General features: G+C 34.0%; 1 protein-coding gene across 1 annotated transcript in view; it reads left to right on the top strand.

The window, feature by feature from the left end:
- FAF1 (Fas associated factor 1) overlaps positions 1 to 27158 on the top strand; it is a 183376-nt gene that overhangs the window by 95043 nt on the left and 61175 nt on the right. Inside the window, exons 9-12 of the mRNA XM_015810912.1 lie at positions 15922 to 16017; positions 16428 to 16554; positions 18711 to 18774; positions 22382 to 22463. Coding sequence (XP_015666398.1) covers positions 15922 to 16017; positions 16428 to 16554; positions 18711 to 18774; positions 22382 to 22463 — 369 coding nt within the window. The remainder of the gene's footprint in view (positions 1 to 15921; positions 16018 to 16427; positions 16555 to 18710; positions 18775 to 22381; positions 22464 to 27158) is intronic.

A 27158-nucleotide genomic window follows, 5' to 3' on the forward strand; every position in this document is an offset into this window, starting at 1 on the left:
AAATATATTGGTGTATTGTCATCTGTTGCTAGTTGAGTTTAGGCCAGAAAGGATTTGAAAACCCATGATTTCTAATCCAAATACCAGCAGCTGTTGGGAAAGTAGCCAACTAAACAAAAAGGAAAAGCTTTTCTGTATGATAGGATGTCCAGCTTGAATAAAACACACAAATCTATTTTAAACTCTGTTTTAACAAGTGACAATGTTGCAGGTGATTTTCTTTTTCCTTTTCAAGTTTAATGAAATTGGTGATTGTTAAGTCATCTGCTTTTCAAGCAAATGAGTCTAGAAAGCTCTCAGCTTGAAACTACTGCAGCTGAGCCCCGTCAGCTGTGTAAACATTTCTGAATGTGTTACTCCCAAAAATATAATTAATTTTTATCTGAAATTAGAACCTTCAACTTAATATTTATGAAGATTTAATGTTAGTAATAACAGTCTGAAAAATTGCCCCTCCTTTGCTATTTATAAAGTCTGTTTCTAAGTGTTAACTGTTAGTTTCCTCCTTTTTAAAATCCCAGGCTTTTGGAAATAACTTAATTTTAATAAATATCTCAATGATGGCTCTTCAAGAATATTAATCATAACTTCTAACAATGAAAGAGTTAAAGATAGACTTGATTAGAATACTTTTAATTTACATTTCATACAGCATAAAAATACTTTGTTATACCACAGGAGGTTTTTTCAGTGCAGTTCTCGTTAACCTTTGCCTTAGCAAACAGGCAACTAAATAAACTTCTAATAATTAGATTCTGTGTAATTGAGCCTCCTATGGACCTAATAAGCTTCATTCTTTTGCATTAAATGCAGAAATGCATCAAAGTCAAGAGACTTTTTAAAAGCACTACTGCTCCTCTTTGTGATTTTTAGTCTAATAAAATATAGGGTACAATCTGAAAAATCAATAATGACTTCAAAAAAAAAATTTTTTTTTACACACTTGCACAAAGAAAATCAGTTGATAAAAGTGAGCCAGTAGGGAAATATTTTCATGCTGTGTAAGTTTGATGGGAGAAACAAGGAGCTAGCAAAATTTTTAAAAATGCCATTTTACACTTTAAGAATGGCTTTTTAGTTTCTATAGAATGTAAACATTGGTAGCATTGGGAGTGTATAATTGCTTCATTTCATTATAACATAAGCACAGTTCCTGATTTCCGCTTACTGGTTCAATTTTCAGATGTGGTATTTTGAAAAAAAATATTTGATGCTAGAAACTTTACCTGCATGATTAATGGATCTGCTATGTGCTATTGTCTGATGTTGTCATCACATATTTAGCATTTTCCCCCCTAAACCATTATCTTATGGAACATATTTTATAATGATGAGACTTAAAATAGCAACACATTTTGAAAATTATTAATACTTTATGGAATAGTTACAAGGAACAATTTATTGTTTTAAACAGTTAGAAAAACACATATTCCAAAAGGATGTTTTCTTCTGCTCTTTTTCTCAGTTATATTTCTCAGTTGTGTTCTTTTCTAAATGAAAGAAATTCTTTGGCTGCACATTTTTACAGTCTGTTAACAAAGTAGTACATAGTATTTCCTTGTGCTCAATCAAGTGGCATTTATGACATTTAGCATGATCGAGTAATAGTTTACTTTTTGTAGACTAATAATGTTAATGTTTAGATTGAATAGGTAGGCCTTGGTTTAAAGTCCTTTTTAGCCTATTCCAACAGGTAAGGAATAGACTCTTTTGCCGTATTGGCATTACTTAGAAGTACATATATAAAACAATTTAGTTCCAATTTCAATTCCACATCAGTAACAGCAGAGTCACAGAGAGAAGGAAGGGAGAAGAGTTATTTTGTTTGTTTGTTTGTTTATATCTTGCCTTTATTATTTTTACAAAAAGCTCAAGGCGATGAACAAATCTAACATACTTCCCCCACTCATTTTCCCCACAACATCAACCCTGTGAGGTGGTTGGACTGAGAGAGAATGACAGGCCCAAAGTCACCCAGCTGGTTTTCATGACTAAGGTAGGGTGATCAAGGCCCTTTTTGCTGAACTTTCTAGCAGATTATGGCAATATTCAAACAGCTGGAAAGTTATATTTAGAATTGCCCAGTAGTTCCACCATCCTCATCACTTGCCTTCTTCTCCTTGGAATTTCTTTAGGAGTTAAAATTGTAATTTTTTTTCCTCCTGTCCCTGTTCCTTCTCCACCTCCAAGAAGTGAAGCAGAAAACAGAGAATAGATGGTGTTGCTAAGTACTATCTACCATTAGAATTTATTTACAGGATATTATGGGAAGCCAAGTAAAGTTAGCAAAGATTTCAGGATGACAGTCCTTATAGTTTTAAACAAAAACCTGATCATTGTTTCAGGTTTTCACTTGACAGTTCAGCAGAAATATTATAGGGTATGATTCTATTTTATAACACTTGCTTTAAATGCATTATAAATGTTATATTGAATGGAATAGGGGAAATGTTCTGATTTACTGTATGTGCTCAATGTTTAGAACAGGAGTATCATGCTTTGGCTTATAGAAATCATGCAGCATCATGTGCACCAGCAGAAAAAAACATTTTCACATCACTAAATGACTGAAAATTGCTCCACCACAGTTGTTAAATTAATCAGTGTACACTATTCCAGACCTAGGAATCCAGTTAAATGCTTTGTTTAGAGGTTTTGAACGTTCAAAGTTAATCAAACATGAAATTATTAAGTGGAAAGTTAGTATAAATCTAGAAGCAAATATAAAATTGATCACATTGGATTTCATAGAAAAAACTCTCTTTGGGGATAAAAAAAATAGAAGATAATCCAAATGGTAGCAATTTGTATGTGCAGCCAACGAATCCATGTTATTTTTCTTGGAGAACACATTGTGTGAAATAGAATGTGTTTCTATTGATTATTTAAAAAAAAGACTAATGTCTAAGCAACCTGTGTCTTTGGAATTAAAAAAATAGAATTCCAATACTTTTCGTCTAATAAAGGTCAAACAAAGGGATTATATTCTTGTAGACCATCTTACCTATTGTATATCTATCACTCCTACACAGTGTTTGAAAATAGCATAAAAAGCATAGCTTAAAAATATCTTGTCCGTAAACCTATACCTATCCTGTTTTGTAGCCCCATCTAATCTATTCTTGTCCTGTGGTTATTATTATGCTAGAAACATATCAGCCTTCTATATTTTGGATTACTTACTTAAGAACAGTGATACAGTGGTGAAGATGTTGGACTAGAACTACAGGGAGTCTTAAATATGGAAACTTTCTGGGTAACTTCAGCCACTTCCTCCTCCTTCTCAGCCCAACTTACCCCCCAAACCTGTTCCTGTGTAGATAAAATAAAATCACCTTGATATCCTAGAGAAAGACAATATAAATCTCAGAAAAATAAATAATGCAGAACCTGAAAGCATGTCTCAGTTTAGTTGTGCTTGGTTATTGCTTTTGCTGGAACTTGGATACTCTGAAGGTTAGAAATATAAATGTTGTTTTGTACTGAGATGTTAAAAGTCTGGCAAGAGCTGGTCATGGAATCATTTTATTAATTGGTTACATTCCTTTATAACAGAACTCATTATGAAATATATAAAGCTCTGAAACAATCTTCCATTCACTTGCTAGCTAAATTTAGACTTGTATACCTTTAACAAAGTCACTGTATCTCTTTCTTCAGCCATCTTTTCCAACAGAATGCTGTACTTCAACATTTTAGGTAGCACTACTTTGTACAACAGAAAGTACATTATTGATTTTTAAAAAGTCATTGCATTCCCTTATGATAACATTATTTCTGAAGATTATCTTAAAAGACAGTCTTCTCTCTATGTTGCCAGGACATGAGCTTCTGCATTTGAACTTCAACCAAAGTGAATTAATTATGGATGGTTAATTTTTCTAAATGTCTTTGGCAGACGTGCATATATGCTGATATGTAACCCATTTTTGTTCAGTAGGGAACAAAAATATCTGTTTTCTTTCTAATTTCAAAATATCCTAGGATAATTTCTCTGAAGAATTTGTACCCATATAGTACCCATATATTTCTGACTAGTTTTAATAATGCTCCTGGGGCTTCACCAACTACTGACATAGCTAAAAGTCTTCTGAATCCCCTGAATACTGCTTCATGCATACATACATGTTACATCTATGTAGTATATGTTTTTGGGGTGATCGTGTCATAGAACTCAGTACATGGCTGAATCCAACTTCTTGGAAAAATACATTAGCTGATGATCTGACAAGAAAAGCTTTTACTTGGAGATCATGAAACTATTCTTTTTGTCTATTTTTAGTACCGTGAAGACCTATTGCCCTTAACTGATATATTGATATGTTTTGAAAAATGAAACGGTGACCTCTTCACTATTTTTTAGATGAATTGGAGCTGTCCGTATCAATTGCTCTTGGCTGGCAAAGATCTGCTTAATGGCTGCTGGTTCTAAATGCGTTACAGCAGTGATATCAGTGCTGATTCCTGTCCTGTTTTCATCTTAATCAGGCTGCTTGTAGATATGTTTTTTTTTAATAGGCTGGCTTGATTTTAGAGCAGGATGGTGGTATGTGTGTATTTTTTTTTTTTTGTGAAATCTACAGTATGTATCCGACATTTAGTAAAATCTGCTCCTACTGTATAGTAAAACAGTTGTTTTCTTCTCTGCATTATTTACCTACTGCCAATTGTGATTAGGTTCAAAATAAGCTGTTATACAGTTTATTACTTTCCAATTTGAATGATTTGAATTCAGAAGTATAAAAGAGATAAAATTACCAGCAGCTCTTTGAGTGGCAGTTGCATATCAAACCTCACGGGGGTTTGACAGACAACGAATATCGTTATTAGATGCTTTTTCCATAATTGCTGACATTTATCCAGTGTTTCACAGTATTTGCTAATGTATTAATGCAGTCAATCTCTGAGAGTCTGCACATGCCTTTTTAGCCCTGGCTTTTATGGGATTCTTAAATTCATAGACCCATGGATACTTATTCCCTGCTGGTTGCCGTAGTGACAGAGCTCAGAGATAAGCCACGACAGAGCCCTTTTGTGATTGCTTTTCAGGTGACATTCAGCGGCAGCTTGAGTAGAGTGTCCTTTTATAGTTCCTGTAATTCAGAAAATGATAACTGCTTAGAAGAGAGGGCTCTAGACTGCTCCCGGCGGGATTTTTGTTTGCTACGCTACTCCGTACTAACACCATTCTGATAAAGTTCTTATTATTGTGGAGATTTCAGAGTAGAAAGGGATTGAATTAATTATGCCAGGTTAGAAAGTACCGGGTAGATGCTGCTGATTGAAACTTTAAAGTTGCAGCACTGTTCATAGTTCTAGCCATGCAAAGTCATACTTGGTTTCTTTTAAGCAGCTGAAAAAAAGTGTTTAATTTGGGGACTTAAGAAGGGACCAGTTAAATAACTAGAAAGTCAGTCCAAGTAGAAGTCCCTGAAATTAATATAATTAATTGATGTTCTCTTATAAAATGAGAATCTGTATTGTCAGAATTGAATTATTAACAGTAGAAATTACACTACCCAAAGCAAGTATAGAGTATTTGCAAAACTGAAAGGTCAAAGTCCAAAGGGTGATATAATTGAACTCTACATTCCCATCAAGAGTTTTTGCTTTGTTTGCTTTTTTAAAATATCAGTATCAGTTCTTTCAACTATTCCAGCCACTTTGAAAAATAAACTTCTCCACAAAGCAGGGGAAAAAACAGAAAGTGTTTGGAGATGCCCAGTAGAACTGTTAGAATTTGAGGCTTCAGTTTACTTTAAAATCTTTGCATAAATAAATAAAAATTAAATAGAACTCAATAGGGTTTAACATGAATGCAGCCTATTTAGAGAAAAGAATAATTGTCTGAAATAAAAAGTTGTACTACATCGATTCTATGAACATTTTTGAAGAAGCACCTCCCATAATGAAAGCCATATAATGTTAAATTATTTAAACTTTTCACATAGGCAATTTGTCAAGAAGATTTCATATCCCTGGGAGATGTCATTGCAATTTTTAAACAAGAAAGTTTTTATCAAATCTTTGATGTATTAATTATTGGCAAAAGCCAATTATGACTACTCTTTATCACAGGTATAATAGTGTAAATTATAGCAATTCTTTATTTTTAATAAAATTGTGGCATGTATAGCAACCCCATACTCCATTGTATGTATATTCTGCTAATATCACTATAATATCTTTGCTGTTTGATTGGCCAATGTCCCCTCCCCCAAATGCTCATGAACAACTGATGTAAGGGAGTTATTTTGAGTAGAATATTTGTAGGCAGATTATAAGTTCAAAAATATTAATATCCATATTTTCAATAGCTCATATTGCAGAAATAGCAAATGGAGAGAAGTTGGAGTTGTTTTTTTCAGATCTTATGGTTATTAATATGAACAGTTGCCTAAAATTATATTCTAATCTTTGGCTACATTACACATTTCTTCTTGGTGTCTAGGGACTGTTCTTTCAGTGTCGGAGTATTTAATGAATCAAAATGGAATGTGTTGAAATGTTTCGGAATTGTGTTATTGAAAATAATACCCCTTAGACGTGATAGTTTATTTCATCTTTGTGATGACATATTCACAAAACTCATTAAAAGAATGCCCAAGCTTGCAATTATTAGACAAAGAGTGACTCGCTGATATTGCTGCAGGGATTTAACACTTCAGTGTAGCCTTCAGTTTCTATTAAGTTCGTTATATTAACATAACCTGCAAATTGAAATATAACAGGTCCAGTCACAGATATTAATGTATATGGTAGGCCCAGATACAAATTGAGGTTAACCATAGCTTTACACATGCCATGACAAAAAAAAACAACCTGACCCACTCCTATACTTTAGGAGATAAATGATCCGAAACTCTCTTCCCTTGTGATTTATCTTTTCTTCATATTGACAGATTGAAATTTACATTTCTGGAATTCTGAAAGAAAAGCAGCCTAAGCTAGTTCTGTAGAAGATTTACACATATCCAACAGTTATTATTAAGAGATATATACTTGAATCTCATTGGTATATGAAATTGTGAGCTTCCTTTTGCATCATTTAAAAAGCTAACATATTGTTCACTTATTCTGAATAATCTTGATTACTAGAAAAGCTTGACATATTTACCTTATAAAATAAGGCACGGTCATCTGAGGACTCACTTAATGATTGCATCACTTAGTACTGGAAATTTTGATCCCAGTTGTGATAAGTCAAGGTCTACCTTTAGTCCTAAAAGACATTTTGAGTACCAGTGTGTGTTCATATTTGTAGAAAGTGTGTAATTTGGAGCAAACAAAAACCCCATGTAGAGCCGTGGTGGCACAGTAGTTAGAATGCAGTACTGCAGGCTATTTCCGCTGACTGCCAGCTGCCAGCAGTTCAATTCTCACCTGCTCAAGGTTGACTTAGCCTTCCATCCTTCCAAGGTCGGTAAAATGAGGACCCAGATTGTTGGGGGCAATATGCTGACTCTGTAAATTGCTTAGAGAGGGCCGTAAAGCACTGTGAAGCGGTATATAAGTCTAAATGCTAAGTGCTATTGCTACTAGTGCATTGCCAGAGTACATACAATATCATTGGAAGCTTTTTTTTCTAAATGAACTAGAAATTTTAAAGAATTAACAGTGTATTCAGTTGACCTGAAATTTAATTTGAGAAAGAGAGAAGAACTAATGAAAAAGACATGCTGTAAATGGGTTTATACAAAACCTGTGTGCTGCATTTGGCATTGAGCATCTTAGCATTAAGCTAACTGTGAAGACACAGGGCAGATTTTGCTCATTGTAATGCTATCAAAACTTTGTCTTCTGAAGAAGAAAAGTGTAATGTTACTTATCAGTTATGATGGTTGTAATATTTGCTACATATTCTAATGTGATTGGCTTAGTCTATATTTCAAAGCATATTTTTAATTCATTAATGAAACTTATATTCCTGTACAAACAAAGTGACTCTCGGCAGTTTACAGTATGTATAAAACAAGGATTAAAACATAGACTGTCAGGTTAAAACTAATCTGAGTAAAAATAATAATCAATTAAAACTTAACACAAAAACATAAAATACAGAATATAAAAAAAGAAAGAAAAACACAGGAAAACACAAGGCAAGAAAAGTAACTAGGAAACAAGATGACATCAAATGTAAACTTAAGAAAAGGCCCTGTGAAATAATTCAGTTTTTAACATTTTCTGGAAAGCCAGCAAGGAGGAGCCCAATTTGATGACCATCAAGAGGCTGTTCAAAGCACTGGTGCTCCTATAGAGAAGGAGCACCTTCTAGCTTCAATCTCTTGAGCTCTAAAAAAGGTGGAATAGAACTAGCTGTTCTAAAGTCAAATCAATATTGGTTGGAGCAAATGATTCTGTAGGTACCCAGGTAACAAGCCATAAAGGGCTTTAGAGATCAAAACTAGCATATTAAATTGTACCTGAAAACTTGTTAATAACCAGTGCAGGATCTACAGAATCATAAGTTCCTAATGAGATCAGTACACACAAACACACATTCTGGACCAATCACAGTTTTGGACTAATGTTTAAGGGTAGCCCCCATATAATGTGCAGTAATCTAGATGGGTGGTAATGAGGGAGAAAACTTCATGACATTAGAGAGCCCTGATGTACATTCAACAACTGTGTTACTAAGGTTCAGGTTCAGCCTATTCTTCCCCTTACAGAAACATAGCCACAGGTCTTACAAAGGAGGACAACAACATCTCCCTTACAGCATATCCAAACCTTCAGTTACCTTCTCGGTAAATGTATGGCAGTCTGCAAAATACGAGTTTTGTGTATTTGTCTATGTATCTATTTGTGTGTGTGTGTGTGTGTGTGTGTCTGCGTGCGTGCATTTCTATAATATCAGTAAATTAGAATAATAATATTCTATTTTTTATGAATGCCCAAAGAAAATATTTATTTCATTTAAAACACAGGATTAGTTCTTTATATTAATTTTGATCTTTGTTGAGGATTTCTGCCATGGGAACTCTTTTGTAAGTTTCAGAGGGAATTTCTTACAACCTGTATTAAAGGACTTAAATTTCGTATTTGGACACTGTTCTTGGGCTTGAATTGGAAACTTTTCTTCTTCTCCCCTCTCTCTTTCCTATAAGTTAAACCTGTGATAAGTAATTGTCACACTTAGTGCGTTTGTACAATGCTAATTCGAAGTGACATGTCCAAACTGGCCCTAGTAACATGAAGAAACTTAACAGGTGTGAGGGGTGGATCTTCCCATGGGCTCTGTTGCACTTCTAACTAGAGCAAAACTAGAGAAAAAGTGAAATGAACCTTGAATAAATCTGTCAGCAGTAATTATCTCAGCAGCACTTTATGAGAGGATAAAGTATGCATTGGTGCTGGTGGAACGTGAAAACACTCCACTCTAGTGATTTGGGGGGGGGAATCCAGTTACTGTTTAAAAATAAAAGTTAATGCCTGACGTTATATGTATATTTTTTCATAATAGAAATAAGTTCATTTCCTGTGAAAAGATGAAACTAATTGGTTTTAAAGCATTATACTAATTGTAGAGACACTACAAACATTTAAAGAGAAATGAAATATTCACTAAATGTATATGACATTTTTTGTTAATTTTGAAAAAAAATTCAGTAGAATTTCCTGTTTTTTGAGAGCTTTGGGGTGTTCCCAGTCAGCATTCTTCTCCCACCATCCTCTCTGATTCACCGCTGAAATAATTACAAGTTTTCATTTTCTGTTTCAGTTATCACAGTTTAAGATCAAACACAAACACAAGGTTACAATCTTAATTAAGGTTTTGCTTAAATAAGCCATCTTTACAAACTGTGATGAAATTGAGTTGTTTCATAGGGAAAAAAAAATCAGTTGCTGAATTTTGGTAAGAAGTTGTACTTAGGAGAAGCAACTGACCTAGAGAAGGAAAAGGTCTATGTTAGCCCTGTTGGAGATTAGTTTCATTCTTAAATGAATAATCTAGAATTGAATATTAATTCAAAATACAGCCAAGTGCTCTTTTAACTTCTAAAAACTAGTGATGAATTATCAAAACATGCAAAATGCAATCTCTCTCTCTCTGTCTCTCTCTCTCCACACCTTGAATTGTATCCAGAATATTGTTATTGGTACAAACCTTCCTTATTTTGCTCTTTTTTTGACCACTAATGATTAAGTTGGCTGGAAGATTGAGAAGATACGAAAACAAAATGCTGTGATGACACACCCTGTTAATTGAAAGACCTCGTATTTCATATGAACTTGACCTGATTATCAGGCAAAGTTTATTTGATTCTATTGCTTTCTACAACAGCTACGGTATATCATGATTAAGAACTTTTTTTTAAATGGCTTTGATTCTTTGGAATCAATTCCCTCTGGGAAGGTGCATGTAATTGGCTCACTTAAGGGTTTAAAAAAAGCACTAAACTCTCCTTTTTCATAGGTCCTTGTGAAGTTGCTTGAAAATAAACATACATACATACATACAGTACATACAGTACATACATACATACATACATACATACATACATACAATCATACATACATAGTTACCTGTAACAATATATGGATTATATAGAACTTAATATTATTAGCCTTAATATTATTAGCCTGTATTGGACATCCTTATTTTATATTATGTTATAATTCATTGGAATGCACTGTGGTATCAATTGTTGTTTTATTTATCCATACTACATTTAGTTATAAGTGCATAAATAACAAAAACACTATTAATAAATAAATACATTACTACCATTAAATCTTTTGCGGAAATAATTAGGATTATTTTTACTTGTTCTTTTTAATCTCAATACTTTCTAAAGGGTTATGTTTTTATTTTCCTCCCTAAATAATTACCTATGAGTTGGAGGTCGGCATCCTCTTAAATGTGTTGAGGATATGGTAACAGTAAAGGTACTGTAGATAGCAAATAAATAGACCAGAGATGCAAGTAGTGAAATCAAATTAGATTACCTTCATTTTGAAGCCCTGCAAGAGTGGAGAATTTATATCTGCGCGGGAAATCCTTCTTTATTGTTGTTCTTCACAACAATACTTCAGGAAATTCCCAAAATTCAGTTTGTGGAGTCTTGCTGGATGAAGATATTTTCCTTTGCAGAAACTCACTAAAACTCAATATGATTTATAAAGATTTATGCCTGTTGAGTCCAGAATTCCATAGTCTGTCAATCTCTGATAGAGTGAAGTGGTCCAGTTTGAATGTTAAAGAATTTATTAAGGCTGGATTTTTAGATAGGATGTCTATTGTTTTGCAAATTGATTGCTTTATTTTACAGGTAATTACTTTTAATTATAGTTAATTCAATTAATGTTACTTATTTGTAGTGTGGTCTCTAGCCATTGTACATAAACACATGTCTGTGCATGCATATACACATGTAGGTTACATGCAAATATTCATTGGAGTAAAAAAATCAGGATTGATTTCAGAGGCTTTTAAAAAGTTTTATCTATCACTGGTAAACCTAGGTAGTATGAAGGATTGTTGTTTATATCTAGTCTTTCTTTTATTGGGTGGGAATGGTTTGCTTAAATTCATAGTTTGCTTTGAATGTTGTCATTTTTAACAACAGCTATTTTAGCAGTGATAGTGATAATTATTAAATGCATTAATGGATTAAAGTGTTAAAAAGTATAAAATTGAAATGTTAATATTGCAGATACATGGATATAAAAACATAATAACTCTGGAATCTTAATTATCTCCTAATATTAAATGCCATGTTGGCTTTCCCCTTTCAGTTGTATAAACTTTTAATCTAAAAATGCTTACTGATTACTCCGTTGAGTTCAAAATTCTAGTAGTTGAAATTCATATTTGATCATATAGGGATGATTCATGCTGATCCCTCTTCCCAATTCCATATCTTGTAAAATATGAATAAAAAAGAAAAAAGGATATTCTGTTTTTATCTAAAAACCTATTGATCTTATGGAACAAAGGAGCATCAAATGACCAGCACCATGTTCACTTGTCTGTCTTTTTTTAAATGCTCTTACTTTTTAAAGATAAAGTCTCAGTTTGATAATACTTAGTCATTTAAGCTTTATTCTACCAAGCATTCCTAAATCTGGATAAAGCCAGTGAAAATTAGAAGCTATTCATTGTGAGATTTTGGCTCTAATTACTTAATCACAATGACAAGTGTACTTAAATGTGTTCACATTGGTCACTTTTAGTGTGCTACTTAGAAGGTTTGGATATATTTAGCTATATAGGCAAAAATTCACATGAGGAATTTATTTTTATATACTAGAGCCCAACAACATACTGAACAAAACATGATGAAAATAGCAGTGTCACCATTGCAAAAGTGAGTGTAGATTCTGTGTTAGGTATGAAAGAGTTTCACTGATAATTGAGCTTGACATAAATGTCTGCATTAATATTTCATTTATTCAAAAATAGTCATTTCCTTTTAACTCTGTGATTTTAAAATTGTGACTAAATTGTTATTTAACCTTGCTACAAGAATGTGTCAACAGGCTAGTCCAGGCAGGTCAACACTCACTTGGTTAGTTAGCACACTTAATCAGCTTCCTTTAACCTGAAGGAAATTAAGGCTTTTATGAGTTCTAGCTCATAAGTGATTAAAAATACCCTGAATTGGGAATAAAAAGGAGTTTTTCCCAATGTATTTGCCAGGCTTTGGATTATATATAGAGTGACATGGAAGGTAGAACATTTTCTGTGTTTTAAATGGAAAAATTAATCAATTTTAAAATGTTACTGTAATAAACTGATTTTGACACAATTCATTGTTGATGTCTTCGTTTTCAATAATATGTGCATTTTTACCTTGAAGGAACTTGATCGCATAGCAGCTTATTAACCAAGGCTATATACTCATATTTACATGGTAGGGAACAGGGGAGATACCTTAAGGTAGTTATATATCCATTTGCGTGTCAAAGAAATGGAAATAGATACAACAAAGAAGGGGTTTACTACTAAAGTGAACCTGAAAATAATTGAAAGTTATTATTTTTAAGAAATTATTTCAGCTCATTCTGACCAAGCTAAACATCAAACTTTCAGCTTCCAGCTTTACCTTCTGAGACCAGTTATATTCATCAGTAGATGAACAGAACTACACTTTAGTCTTTTTTTAACTATGACATTTTTTCTATACATAGAGTGGTAAACAGTGATTATACATTCACAAATTACAGTGTATTATTCAAATTTCTGAAGTATCTAGATATCTTCCATTGATAAGAGCTTTAAAACATTACTACTGATTCTATTCAATATCTTTTTCCCTTATTTTACTCAGTTTCTGTACTTTCATCCCATCCCATTTTACCTTCTTGTATCTTAACAGAATATCAGAATAACAGATTTGAAAGGGACCTTGGAGGTCTTCTAGTCCAACTACTTTTTCAAGCAGAAAGCCCTATATCATTTCAAACAAATGGTTGTCCAATCTCTTCTTAAAAACTTCCGTTGTTGGAGCACCCACAAGTTCTAGAAGCAAGTTGTTTCTCTGATTAATTGTTCTAAGTGTCAGGAAATTTCTCCTTAGTTCTAAATTGTTTCTCTCCATCCAGTGCTTCTTGTCCTGCTTTCAGGTCTTTGGAGAATAGGCTGATCCCTTCTTCTTAGTGGCAGCCCCTTAGATATTGGAACATTGCTATCATGTCACTCTTAGTCCTTCTTTTCATTAAACTAGACATACCATTTTCTGCAATTGTTCTTCATATGTTTTAGTCTCCAGTCCCCTAATTGTTGCTCTTCTCTGCACTCTTTCTAGAGTTTCAACATCTTTTTTATATCATGGCGACCAAACCTGGATGCAATATTTCAAGTATGGTCTTACCATGGCATTATAAAGTGGTATTAACACTTCACGTGATTTTGATTAATGTAGCCTAGAATTACATTGGCTTTTTTTAGCATGCTGCACACTGCTCATATTTAAGTGTTTGTCCACTAGAACTCCAATATCCCTCTTGCAGTTATTACTATTGAGCCAGATACCACCTATTCAATATCTGTATTTGGTTTTTCTAAATGTAGAACCTTACTTTTCTCACCATTGAATTTCATTTTGTTAGATTGGGCCCAGTGTTCAAGTCTGTCAAGATCCTTCTGTACCTCGAGCCTATTTTCTGGAGTGTTGGCTATTGTTGCCAGTTTGGTGTCATCTGCAAATTTGATGTGTTCCCGTTCTATCCCCTCGTCTAAATCATTGATGGAGATATTGCTTGAAAAACCTGCATTGGCTTTTGGTTATGATTTTGTTTGCCTCTAGATGTTCTCAGATTCTTTGCTTGATCATCTTTTCCAGATTTTCCCAAGTATTGATGTCAGGCTGATATGTCTGTAGTTTCCTGGATCCATTTTTTCCCTTTTTTAAAGATGGGAACTACATCAGCCCTTTTCCAGTCATCTGATAGTTCCCTGGTGCTCCAGGATCTTTGAAAAATATAGTTCAGTGAACTCATCTAGAATGGATAGGAGTTCTCTTACCCTTTTCTTGGTTATTTTGACTTGCCTTCCTAATCTGCATTTTACAGGATTTTTTTTTATAGGTTGGACTATTTTTTTCCTTTTGTGTAAAGACAGATGCAAAAAATGAATCCAACAGTTCTGCTTTGTCCCTGCTCTTGTCACATTCTTGCCATTTTCTCCCATTAATGGACCAATTGTTTCCTTCTTTTGAGATCTCTTATTTTTTTTCTTCATTGTGCTAGACTGGGCTTATATAATCTAGCTTTTCAAAGTGTCCCAAGTTTCTTGGGTTGTTTTCCCCTTGAGGATTTTCATCCATGGAATCCTTTTCAGGCTGTATCTGGGTTTAATGAAATCAGCTCTCTTGAAGTCCAAGACTCTAGTTTGACTTTGCTTTATTGCTTGTGCTTGTATAATATTGAATTCCAATATTTCATGGTCACTCCCCCCAAGGTTCCTGTACTTCAATGTCTTCTATCATTTTGTTTCTGTTAGTGAGAATTAAATCCAGTATGGCTGACTCTCTAGTTCTCTTCACTACCTTTTGGGAGACAAAGTTTTCTGCTAGGATTGTCAGAAATCTGTTTGACCTTCCACTAGGTACAAAGTTTGTCCCCCAGTTGATGTCAGGGTAGTTAAAGTCCCCCATTGCTGTTGTGGTGTGCTTCCTACATACTTTAGTTAACTGACTAGCAAAAGTTCATCTATTTCCTCTATTTGGTTAAGTGGTCTGTGGTATACACCTGTGGCAATGTCATTCTTTTTTCCTTTTATATTGATCTAAATGCATTCAAGATGGTTTTCATCATTGTTCTGCTGTATTTCTGTAGAGATATAGTTATTATATATATTATATAGCGCAACTCCACCTCCTCTTTTATTGGGTCTGTTCCTTTCAAACAATTTAAATCCCTGTAGCTGTATAGTCCATTCATGGGTTTCATCCCACCAAGTTTCCATAATGGCAGTGATATCATATCTGCCCTCATGTACTTGGATTTTTATTCACCCTGTTTATTCCTCATACTTTAGGCATTGGTATATAGGCATTATACCAAAGGACCATGAGTCCTTTTTGATTGACCCAGTGTTTGTTTTCTACATAACCTGTTTTGTGTCTGAGTTCCTCTTCAGCCTTACCATCTGTTTGATTAGTGCACATGGTATGGCACTCACTATCAAAAGCTTGATTTTTCTTAACAGCAACAGTAGTATTCTTAACTGCAAAACAAAATCTATTATAGAAGCACTGACAACCGCATTAGTTTTAGATTGCTATCCTACCTTTCTCTGAACATTTTTCTTCTCATTCTAGATTCCTATAGTCTCTCTATGAAAAGGAGAGGGTTGAAAATACTCTTATTTTTAAAAAAGAATGTATCTTGATATTTACGTCTACTGCAGTTTGATTTTTGATGCTTAACAAAATCTGATAGATAATTCAATAATACATGTCTTCTGTTTAGATTACTTTAGCAGCCTCAGGAATCTCTTATCCTTGCCATCGACTTACAGTTGGAAGAAGGTCTTCACCAGCACAAACTAGAGAACAATCAGAAGAGGTAAGACAACCCCTTCTTCCCACACAGTTGGCAGATAAACTTTTATTAAAGTTTTGTTGAAAATGAAATGGCTTATCTTTGACCTTATGGCATAATATCTGCTGTTTGATATTATTTGATAAAGATGTTACAATGAAACTAAAGAATAAGACATTAGTGTAATAATATTTCTTTACTATATAAATAAAAAATAACTGCTAAAATTCTAAAAAACTTAAAATTTCTTATATTATTTGCACTGATTTTCAAAAAGTATGCATGCTTCTTGTTTACTTATTAGAAAATAAATGAAATTTTATTTCAAGATTTTGGATGAAAATTTGGTGACATTTAGATTTAAACATGGAAACTTACTATTGACATTTGTTTCTTCAATAATTGGCTTATTATTATCAATTTTACTAAATTAGCAATGCACAGATGTACATATGGTTAGTGACAGTGATGGAGATGATTTTGAAGATGCTACTGAATTTGGGGTGGATGATGGAGAGATGTTTGGTATGGCATCATCTGCACTGAGAAAATCTCCAATGAGTAAGTATTACTATGTATTGTGAATAGTATAAGCCCATCTTTGGACAAACAGGGGATGGGGAGAGAAAACAGTTTTTTTTTCAGTGTTCAATGATTTTGTGCATACATTTTGAGACTACAGTGTGACTTTCTTGGGGTGATATAATAGAGATAATAGAGAATATAATCTGTTTCTTATACAAAATTAACTTTAAAAAAAGAAGGAAATGAAGTTGCAAATTATATAAAAGTGTTCTGGGCAAATAACCAGTAAATGGGAATGAGATTTTCAGGAACTATTAACTTTCATTAATAACAAAAATTATTTAAGGTCATGAATAAACATGATTATTTCACTGAATGCTATTTTTATTGTGATATTAGTAATGGCAGAGTCTTGTATTTTTTGCTATTAACAGATTAGGTTAAATCAAATAAACTTACATTTTTAGTGAATAAATTTTACCTGTATCTGTTTGAAATTTTTATTCTGTTAATTTATTGAATAGATATTTTAGAAAAGCCTTTTGGTTGACTTAAAAAGCTATTAATTGGGTGTATTAATTTTCAAATACAAATTAATAACCATTATAGGTAATGGTATTGTATTATATTGTATTGTTTATTTATTTATTTAGCAAATTTATATGCTGCACATATTGCCATCAAGCAACTCTACCAGTACAGTTATTGCTAGTTGCACAATCAGCCAGATGTCTAGACTGGATTTGGCATTTTTGTCCACCAGTACAATTATTATTACTATGGTTGGTCATATAGCATTAGACTGACTTTGGTATTTTTATCCACTTATTATGTCCTTCACAAGGACCTGGGATAGGTAGAAGTTGTTTCATGGTGTGTAACAGGAATTGTTGCATGATGTAAGCCATGGGTGTCAAACTCGTCGCATCATGTGACGTGTTGCGACGTATCATGACTTTTTTCACATTGCTGGAACTGAGGTGGGCGTGACCTCTGTATGGTGCAACCAGCCCATGAGCTGGCAGTTTGACACCCCTGATGTAAGCTGCATTTTGCATCTGACTGATAGTGATGTTGTCAGTGCTAATAGTGTTCAAATGATGTTCCAGATGTTTTCGGATGCATCCAATGCACCTTTTACTATCAGTACTATCTTTGTTTTTTTTGCTATTGTCATTCTATTTTTATTTGTAGGTATTTGTATTTTATGATTTTCTCCAATTCTTTCTCTTCTATTTTGTTATTATTATATACACAAAAATGTGACATCAAAGCTGCCAGTTCTTTAGCTGAAGTTGGTCTTCATATGCATCAACTTCCTCCCATAAGATACTATAATACATTTCAGTAGCTCCTGTGTTCTGCTGATCTTCTCATTATAACACATATTTTAACAGAATATGACATTATTATAGTATATAGTATTAAAAATAGAAGAAACACATATTTTATGTCTACTAATGCTTTACATAATCATTAATTAATTAATTCCATTTATATTTATTTATTTATTGAATTTTTGTGCCGCCTATTCCAAATACATAACTTGCTTACAACGCTTTATAACAGTATATCAAATTATAAATAACCTAAATAACAGCTGAGAAAATAACAATAGTGCAGATTTTAAGTTTCTGATAAGTTTTCATCAGCCAAGATGGTTAAAAGCCAGGAAATGGTAATTTTTAGGGCTATGTCTATGAACAGTCGTGTTTTTAGTTGGTTTCTGAAAGAAGACAATTAATTATCACTTGGAGAAAGTGCCGTAATTGGGACACTGTTGTAGAGAAGATTCAACTCATGGCTCTGCATTATAAGCTGGAGCCACTAGATGCAGGACCTTCCCAGTTAATCTTAATGTACATTTTGTATTTTATTGAAAAAAGGCAATCTTTGTAATAAGCCATTTTCTGTTTATAGGCTAATACTAGCACCTTAAATTGGGTTCAGTCGCTTACAGGGGCGTCAGTTATTGTATCAAGTTATGCCACTTATAAATTGCTTAGTATTTTCAGATTATAGTATTGACAGATTATAGTATTGTATTCATTCATTCATCTTCAAAGAATAGTTCATCTTCTTTTCATTAAATAGATAAGCAGAGCTAGCATAAAATTTGGCTAAATGGTAAAGGAAATATTTTAAACCTGCCCGTTAAGATTTACTTGCAATATTTTCCTTTCCTTCTGTAGTGCCGGAAAATGCTGAAAATGAAGGAGATGCCTTATTACAATTCACAGCAGAATTTTCTTCAAGGTTAGATTTATAATTAAGTACAATCTATACATGTATATCATCATCATCACCATTGCTTCCTTTTGCACGAAACAGGGTAGCAAGCTTCTCCCAACGAATTCTAATACATGCATATACCATGCTTAAATTTTGTGCGGTATTTGTTTGTATAAGGTAACAAAATATCAGGTGGAGACCTGAAAGTTCCATTGCCTTTCCGTGAGAAATGGACTTGCAAATCTAAAGTATAGTTCATTTTCAGTTTGAGCCTCCCATTTATTTTTCTTTTCGTTTCCCTGTCACACACTTCAGCATGGGAATATGATCTGAAACCACAGGCCAGCTCATTGCATTCTGCTTCTCAATGTCAGTCTCCTCTACTTGGCATAGAAATAAATGGCTTTCAGACAATGAAAGGTATTTTTTCGTGTTGGAATTGAGCAACAATCTATTTCATGAATTTTTTTTTATGGTTGCAATCTTCTTGGAGGTCCTACTTATGTTCTACTCTTTCCATGTTGGCCAAGTTAAAAAAGATTTTTTCTGTCAGAACAAGACTTTTTTTCCCCTCCCTTCCCTTTAATTGTTTCCTACCATTAAAAACACAAGCCACCCCGAATTGTTGGAAGTTGGGCAGTCTCTAAATCCAGTCAAATAAATAAATAGATCACTTGGAAGTTTATTTAGGTAATGTGACTCCATGCAGTTCATTTTTTCAGAGTTTTGATATTTTGGTTTTGAAGATTTAATTTTGATTCAGATTAATTCATATATTTAAGAAAGGGGCAGAACAAATATGTGAATATTTGGAAACCTTGTTTGAGTAATATTTAAAAATATATTTTCAATGAACTACATATTTTGCCACTTTGAAATATCCTCCTTTGCCCGAGGGTTTTTTAAAATGTGCATTTTCTGAATAACATGCAGTTCTCTAAGTCTAGGCATATATTATTAGCTCACTATCAAAGAAATTTCGCCTTCTTGCCTCCTAGTTGAGCCACCAGTATATTTGACTTTTCAAGGGGCTGACACCCACAAAAAGATGATTACCTTGATGTCCCCTCTATGAAAGAGGACTCATTTCTTGTTTACAAAAACAGACAATTACTTTTAGCAGCCCTAACTAATAACACTAATATTGCAAGATGGACTTTTTGCTACACGTTAAGGCAACTCTTTGCTGCCAGTTACAAACAATAGTCTTAATACAAGTTACCTGGCTTCCAAGTCATCCTGGTCAGAAAATAGTTCACCTTTTTTCAGCATTCCCATCCTTGCTTCAAGAATGAGAACTTTTCAAATAATTGAATTACTCTTTAAGTTAGAAGGATTGGCACGGATGATGACTCAATCTCTTGCCGTCCTCTTACACCAAAAGGAGACTTTTAAAGTAGGACTGTACCTAGAAGCTAACTGCAAATCCATCTGAAACTCACCTGCAATCAACAGACTTTGCATCTCTTACAAAATCCCACTTTCCTGATCAGAACACTGAGCACACCAAAGCTGTCGTCAGTATCCTTCAGTTCAACTGCTAACAGATACCAGACACAGAAGCATATTACTCCCCAGAGGCCAATTTATGGCAGTATTACCTAATGAGAGGAACCAACTGTTGAGTCCATCCTGATGTCCCAAGTAAACCTTATTGAAGATCCATTTCGGGTGACCTGCTCTTGTAGACGCTATCATGCATCTTTATAGATCAATGGCTTCTCTATCTAATCAAGATGTTACATGAAAGTACCATCAGCCAGGTTAGATATGACAATGCTGGGTACCTTACTACAGATATCCCAATAAGTAAAGGGATGAAACAGGACCCACTTCAATGTAATACCTATTTGAATTCTGTCATAACAGCCTTAACCAAAAGAAACTTTTACACATATAAACCCACAAACTCAAAACAAGATATTTTGTAATGCTGCTTTTATACAATTGATACATCAATCCTTTCACTTTCTCAGATTACCCTTAGAAGTCTTTGGGTATTGGCAGATTTTTGAAGGGAGGAAATGTTCACAATTAATTATTCTAAAGCTAAAATTATGGTATTCTCAGAGACAGAGGTGCTGAAAACACCATTGTTGCATTGATAACCATCACATTGAATAAGTTTCTGCCTTTAAATATTTGACCGTTATATTCCAGGGTTACAACCTGGCAGGAACAAATTAAGCTATATCTGACAAGATAATAACAACACCAAGACATATTGGGCTCCGGGAGTGTTGCCTCCCTGCTCCATAACGCTGTTTAAAGCTTAAACTTTTTCAAAGATGTTTAATAGTGCATAAGTATGCATTTATAACATCTTCAATACCTTAGAGATTGTCCATTCCAAGAATGTGTCCACTTTCTTTCAGTTGTATCTCAAATGCTCTGATATGTGTTGAATCAGGAATGTTTTTCCTTGAGAAAAGAGCCTGCACTTGTCACCTCTCTTACTAGTTAATTTTTTTCTTCACTGACCCCCTTAATGCTCTTTGACAATTCCCCTTAACAACTGAAGTCAAACATTTTTCCAATTTAAGTTTCTATAGTTTCTCTTTGGATGTAGTTCTTTAGGTTTAGAGAAAATCAGGACAGAAACCTGCCAGTGAATTTATAATGCAGCAGGATAGTTGGATCTAAGGGTTATTGGTGATTCTCACTGACTACAACCAATTTAGTCACAGACTAGAACCACCTTGTTCCTGCTAAGTATCTATTCAGTCTTGCTTTTGCTACACCATTTTTGGCTTGTCCATTTCAACATTTCAAGTATTGGAGGGGAGGAAGTAGAAAATCCCTTTTGTAAAGAGAATGTCCTTGCGGTTTGAGTATTTTCAACTTTTCCCATTTCCCCCCACCGTCTCTTCTATGACGTTGTACACTCTACCTTTTTAATATCCACTTTTAATATAACTCAGTTCTACTCTGAGAGAGAAGCTTTATGTCTCGTGCAGGATCAGAACCCATTTATTGCAAACAGAGAGGCTAAATTCTTATCGGCTGCTATCTCAATCAGAAGTAAAAGGTTTTCCCCTGATGCTGTTGATATCTTGTTACCAGTTCTCTGATATTCTATAATTTTAGGCTTCTGTTTTCTTTTTGTCTTGTATTATATTTTCATTATATCTTATTCTCTTGTAATTGTTTTTTTTTACTTGCTGGTCATTGGCTGTATGGTCTAGTAAAGAAACTAATTTAAAATAAATAAACAAACTGCATTTTCCATTAAGTTTACCCTTATTAAATCCACCACTATCTTTGAGAAAAGAATTAAACAACTAAAGAAGAATTCTATTCTTTAACATGAAGGCTTACACTAATTGCTAAATTAAAAGAATGCCTCAATGGAGCCATGTCAATTTCAGATTTCTAAAAATGTCAGTCTTTTTTATGATGAAGAATAAAAGTCCTTATCCCCTTTCCAGTGCTCAATTTTACAATATAATTTAGTCTGAAATTTAAAAAAAAATATTTTCAATGAATGTATATTACATATACTGATATTTAGATATATAATAATTATGATGGAATTATTATTATGGATATGTGATTTTGGGGAAAAATAGTATTGTCTTTTTGTTATTAAAAACTATAAAAAAACTAACTGAAACATTTTGGACTGAAACAGATATGGTGACTGCCATCCAGTATTTTTTATTGGATCTTTAGAAGCTGCCTTTCAAGAGGCATTCTATGGGAAAGCTAGAGATGTAAGTACATTTTAAATACTATATTATTCAGATGGCAAAGGAACTCAGTATAAAAATGTCTTCTAAATTTTTGCCATATTAATGTACTTTGCAGTTTTATGCTACTGCTGCTAGGTCTCTTCTGAAAATTGGGCATGGAGTAGTGTTCGCTCAGTAACAAAAACATTTTGAATTGGTTGTGGCTTCTGCCATCGACTGGAAAGGACTAATTTTTGGCCAATCCACTGTCTTCTGCATCCCTTCCCAGATTATTGAAACAATCTGGGAAATAATGCAAAGGACTGCAAAAGTGAAAGCTAATTTTCTGAAAAATGCTTGATTTTCACTGGATTAAAGAGTCTTCATTCAATGGAGAAATACTGGTAATACCATATATCCCCGAAAATAAGACCCAGTCTTATTTTTTTTCCTCCAAAAGAGCACCAGGTCTTATTTTCGGGGTGTGTGTGTCTTTTCCACTCACTTCGTAGCAGCAGCACCAACAGCCCCGTCCAGCTGGCCCTTTCTGGAAAAGCCTCTGCAGCTGAGAACCGAGCTATGGACTGAATCCATAGCTTGGTTTTGGGCTACATAGGCCTTCCAGAAAGGTCTCTGACTGCAAAATGCAAGCCAGAGCTCCATTTTCAGCTGCAGAATGAAGCTGCTCTTTCGGCTGCAGAAAAAGTGGACCAAGGTGAGGCAAGTGTCGATTCATGGGAGGCCTGGCTGCAATGGTAAGCTCCACCCTAGCTTGGTTTTTAGGTGTGTGCTTATTTTTGGCATAGGGCTTATATAAGGCCCACCCCTAAAAATCAAGCTAGGTTTTATTTTCGGGGTAGGTCTTTCGGGGAAACATGGTAGTATTAGGTAGCTGGTAGAACAGTTTTGTGTTCCCAGAAAGTTGGTTATGAAAGCATATGTATCTTTTCTGAGACAGTAATGAAGAATGAGATGAAAGCTGTGGATTTTTTTGCATAATAAATAAATTAATATTCTGAGTTTCATTATTACCATGGGAGAAAGTTCAAAGTTGTGCATTATTATACTGTAAAATGTAAGAATATCTTAATTACATATTTGATGAAATTGGGTTTTTTTGTGTTCCTTTGAATCAGTTTTTAAGTCCAGGCAACTGCCTGGACAAATCCCTGTAGTTTTCTTGGTAAGGTTTTTCAGAAGTGGTTTGCCATTGCCAACTTCCTTGAGCAGTGAAAGAGTGACTAAGCCAAGATCACCAGTTGACTTTGTGTCTAAGGCAGAATTACAAGTCACCGTCTCTCAGTTTCTAGCTTGATGCCTACATCAAACTGGTCCTCATACACAAGAAATAGCTTATATATAATAAATGAATTAATATCCCTATTTACATATAAAGTACAGAATAGCTTAGATGCTTAATGTAAGGCTAATCAATATCAAGCAGCATCCTTTTTTTTTTTTTGTTCTCAGTACTCAGTGTCTTAATATCTAACAAGCATCATGATGATTCCACCCATTAAGATCCAAGGGAAAAATATTTACTATATACAATCAAAAATCTAAATATTTAAATATAACGTGATATTACAGAAATGTCAACCTTGATCATTTGCATGCATTCTAACAGCATATATTCATTTTGTAAAAACTTGTAAACATCAATAAAAATTGTACACTTTTTCTTCCCCAAGGGATTAAATATTTGAGAATACTTAATTCCCTGTGTGATATTTATTATTCTGTAGATTAATATAACAATTACAGAGTAAAAAAGTAAATTGATGCATCGCGGGTTTGTCTTATTATTACTATTCATTGTCCTTTATGATTGCAGTTTTTCTGAAGAGGTTTCTTTAGCAATATTTTTGAACATTAGCAACTTTATTTAAAAAAGAATATCTGTCTGCCTGCCTGCCTGCCTGCCTGCCTGCCTGCCTGCCTGCCTGCCTGCCTGCCTGCCTGCCTGCCTGCCTGCCTGCCTGCCTGCCTATCTATCTATCTATCTATCTATCTATCTATCTATCTATCTATCTATCTATCTATCTATCTATCTATCTATCTATCTATCTTCTCTTATTCTATCTCTGCAAAAACTATAATCTGAACCTATATGTTTTGTCCTGATGTGCAGGGCACTTAATTTTACCAGGGCAACAGATGAGCTTCAAGCAATAGCAATCTTAACTTGAAGTGAGAAATTGAGTTGGAAGAGTAAATAAAAACAAGATTGAAAGTTTAAATCCTCTGCTGGGCTTTTTGAACTTATATGCTCATTAAATGTTTATTGGAGTGGTGGGATTATGAAGGATTTGGGGAGCTTCATCAACTGGTATATAGTTAATCACTAAGTAAAACACTGCATTTGATAAAGTGTTTCTCACGATGCCACACTCAATCCATCTTAATGAAAACCACTTCAAACTGATTTAATTTGAGAGCACTTCACAGCCAAGAGTAAGTGCAGATCTTGTCCTTTATTTGGGAAATTTTTCACTGTTGTCTAAGGAAAGGGATCTCTATTCAAATTCAGATTTAGCAAAAGAGCAAATCTTAGTTTCTTTGTACATTATGTTGCTTTTGTAGCAGAAAATGCAGAGAAAATTTGAGATCTGCTTCTTTTTTAAATGAAACAAAAATAAGGAAAATATTGTTGATCAGAAAACATTTTTGTTCATGCATGCCTATTCAGTAATTCTTTTTTGTCAAATAAATGAAGTGAATGTGAATAATTCTGTTACTTTTAAAGATTATAACTGAAAATACATCACTATCTAATGTAAATATTATATTAAATTATCTGTTGTAATATCGATATGATTATTATTATTATCATCATCATCATCATCATCATCTGCATTAGAATGCTGGAAAGCCTACACTATCTCAAAAACCAGTACTTTGACAGTGTCCAAGTACTGGTTTGTGACAGCTAGATCTCTGCTGATCATTGATATAATTATTTAGAAAGCATTCCATAACTGGCTGGAATGGAGTGGATATGACTATGAAGAAATCTGATCATCTGCCTAACCATAAGGTTACAGCCTGATAGTTGTGACAGAAACAACATGACTTCATTTCACAGCTTTAGTAAGGTCTGTATCAGGTCTGTGTCATAGAAGGGAATCTGCCAGGAATTCTGATCTCAAGTTATTTAGGGTCTTATATGCAAAAAGAACAAGCAGAAATATCTCTGTTTAAGAAAGGACATGGCTAGTACAGGTAGTCCTCAACTTACAAGAGTTCATTTATTGACCATTCAAAGTTACAGCAGCACTGAAAAAAGTGACTTATGACTGTTTTTCACACTTACAACCATTGCAGCATCCCCATGATCAAAAATCAGCTGCTTGGCAACTCATATTTATGACAGTTGCAGTGTCCTAGGGTCATGTGATCACGTTTTGCAACTGTTTGACAAGCAAAGTCAATGGGGAAGTAGATTCATTTAGCAATTCTGTTACTAACTTAATAATTGCAGTAATTCACTTAACAAGTGTGGCAAGGCAGGTCGTATAATGGGGCAAAATTCACTTAATAACTGTCTTACTTAGCAACAGAAAGTTTTGGCTCAGTTGTGTTTATAAGTCGAGGACTACTTGTATATTAATCAAAGTTAGTATGCTTATTATATTTAAGAAGATAAAAAAATTTCAACTTTCAGTGAAAAGATGAATATTCTTCTATACTGCATATAGAGGGAAATGGGGAAATTAAAATATTTTTGTTGATTTCTAAATGGTTGTTGGAATACATTATATGGGCATGAAAGAACAGAAACACGAAAGCTCAACTCTTATCAAAAAAGATAATCAGAAAGATAGCTGTTGAAAATGTTAAGAATGTTCATGTATCACAGGGGTCCTCTACTTGTGGACTTCGACTCTTAGAATTCTGGGAGTTGAAGTCCACAAGTCTTAAAGTTGCCAAGGTTGAGGACCCCGGATATATCACAGGGGTGCTGCATAAAATACTTATACAGGTAGTCTTCCACTTACAACTATTCATGTGATGACTGTTCAAAGCTAAAATGACATTGAAAAAAGTGATTTACGACAGGTCCTCCCACGACCATCACAACATCCCCACAGTCATGTAATCACTGCATATATGCTAATCTAGAACACCTCCCTCCCAATTTTTGTATTTAGACAGCACATAGTCTCTGTCCTATCAGAAGTCAGCCTGAATGTATTGGTACTCATTGAATTTATTGTACAGTGAGAATAGTGCAGAACATTTGCTCATTCAGATGTTAGGAAAAGTAGAGCTGAGGGTCATCAGGATATTGATACTTTGCCTCAAGAGTCTTGATAAGCCTCTCCACTCTACCAGCAGTATCATATACATCTTAAATAGTCCTGGAGAAAAAAATAGATCTTGAGACATCGCACAATAGTATGCAGAAGTACAGTCTCCCAGTATTAGTCTCTGAAGCATTCTTGCATTAGGAATGGAATTACAATATTGTATTGCCCCCAGTTTCAAACTCACACAGAAATGGAGGAGCAAATTTTGATTAATTCTATCTAAAACTGCTGAGAGATTAAACACCATCAATATAGTTGCAGTCTCCCTGTTTCAGTCTATAGGACATTTGTTGGGGAAACCAAGTCTAATTTTGTCCCCAAACCAGGCCTAAATTCAAGTTTCCTAGACCTATGAGAGTTTGCTATTAACTTATCTAAAAATCTGATCATGTGGCTGCTTTATTCTTTCTGTGGTCTGTCAAGCCTC

The sequence above is a fragment of the Protobothrops mucrosquamatus genome, unplaced genomic scaffold, assembly GCF_001527695.2.
Source record: "Protobothrops mucrosquamatus isolate PMUCROS unplaced genomic scaffold, P.Mucros_1.0 scaffold24, whole genome shotgun sequence".
In the NCBI taxonomy this organism is placed as follows: Eukaryota; Metazoa; Chordata; class Lepidosauria; order Squamata; family Viperidae; genus Protobothrops; species Protobothrops mucrosquamatus.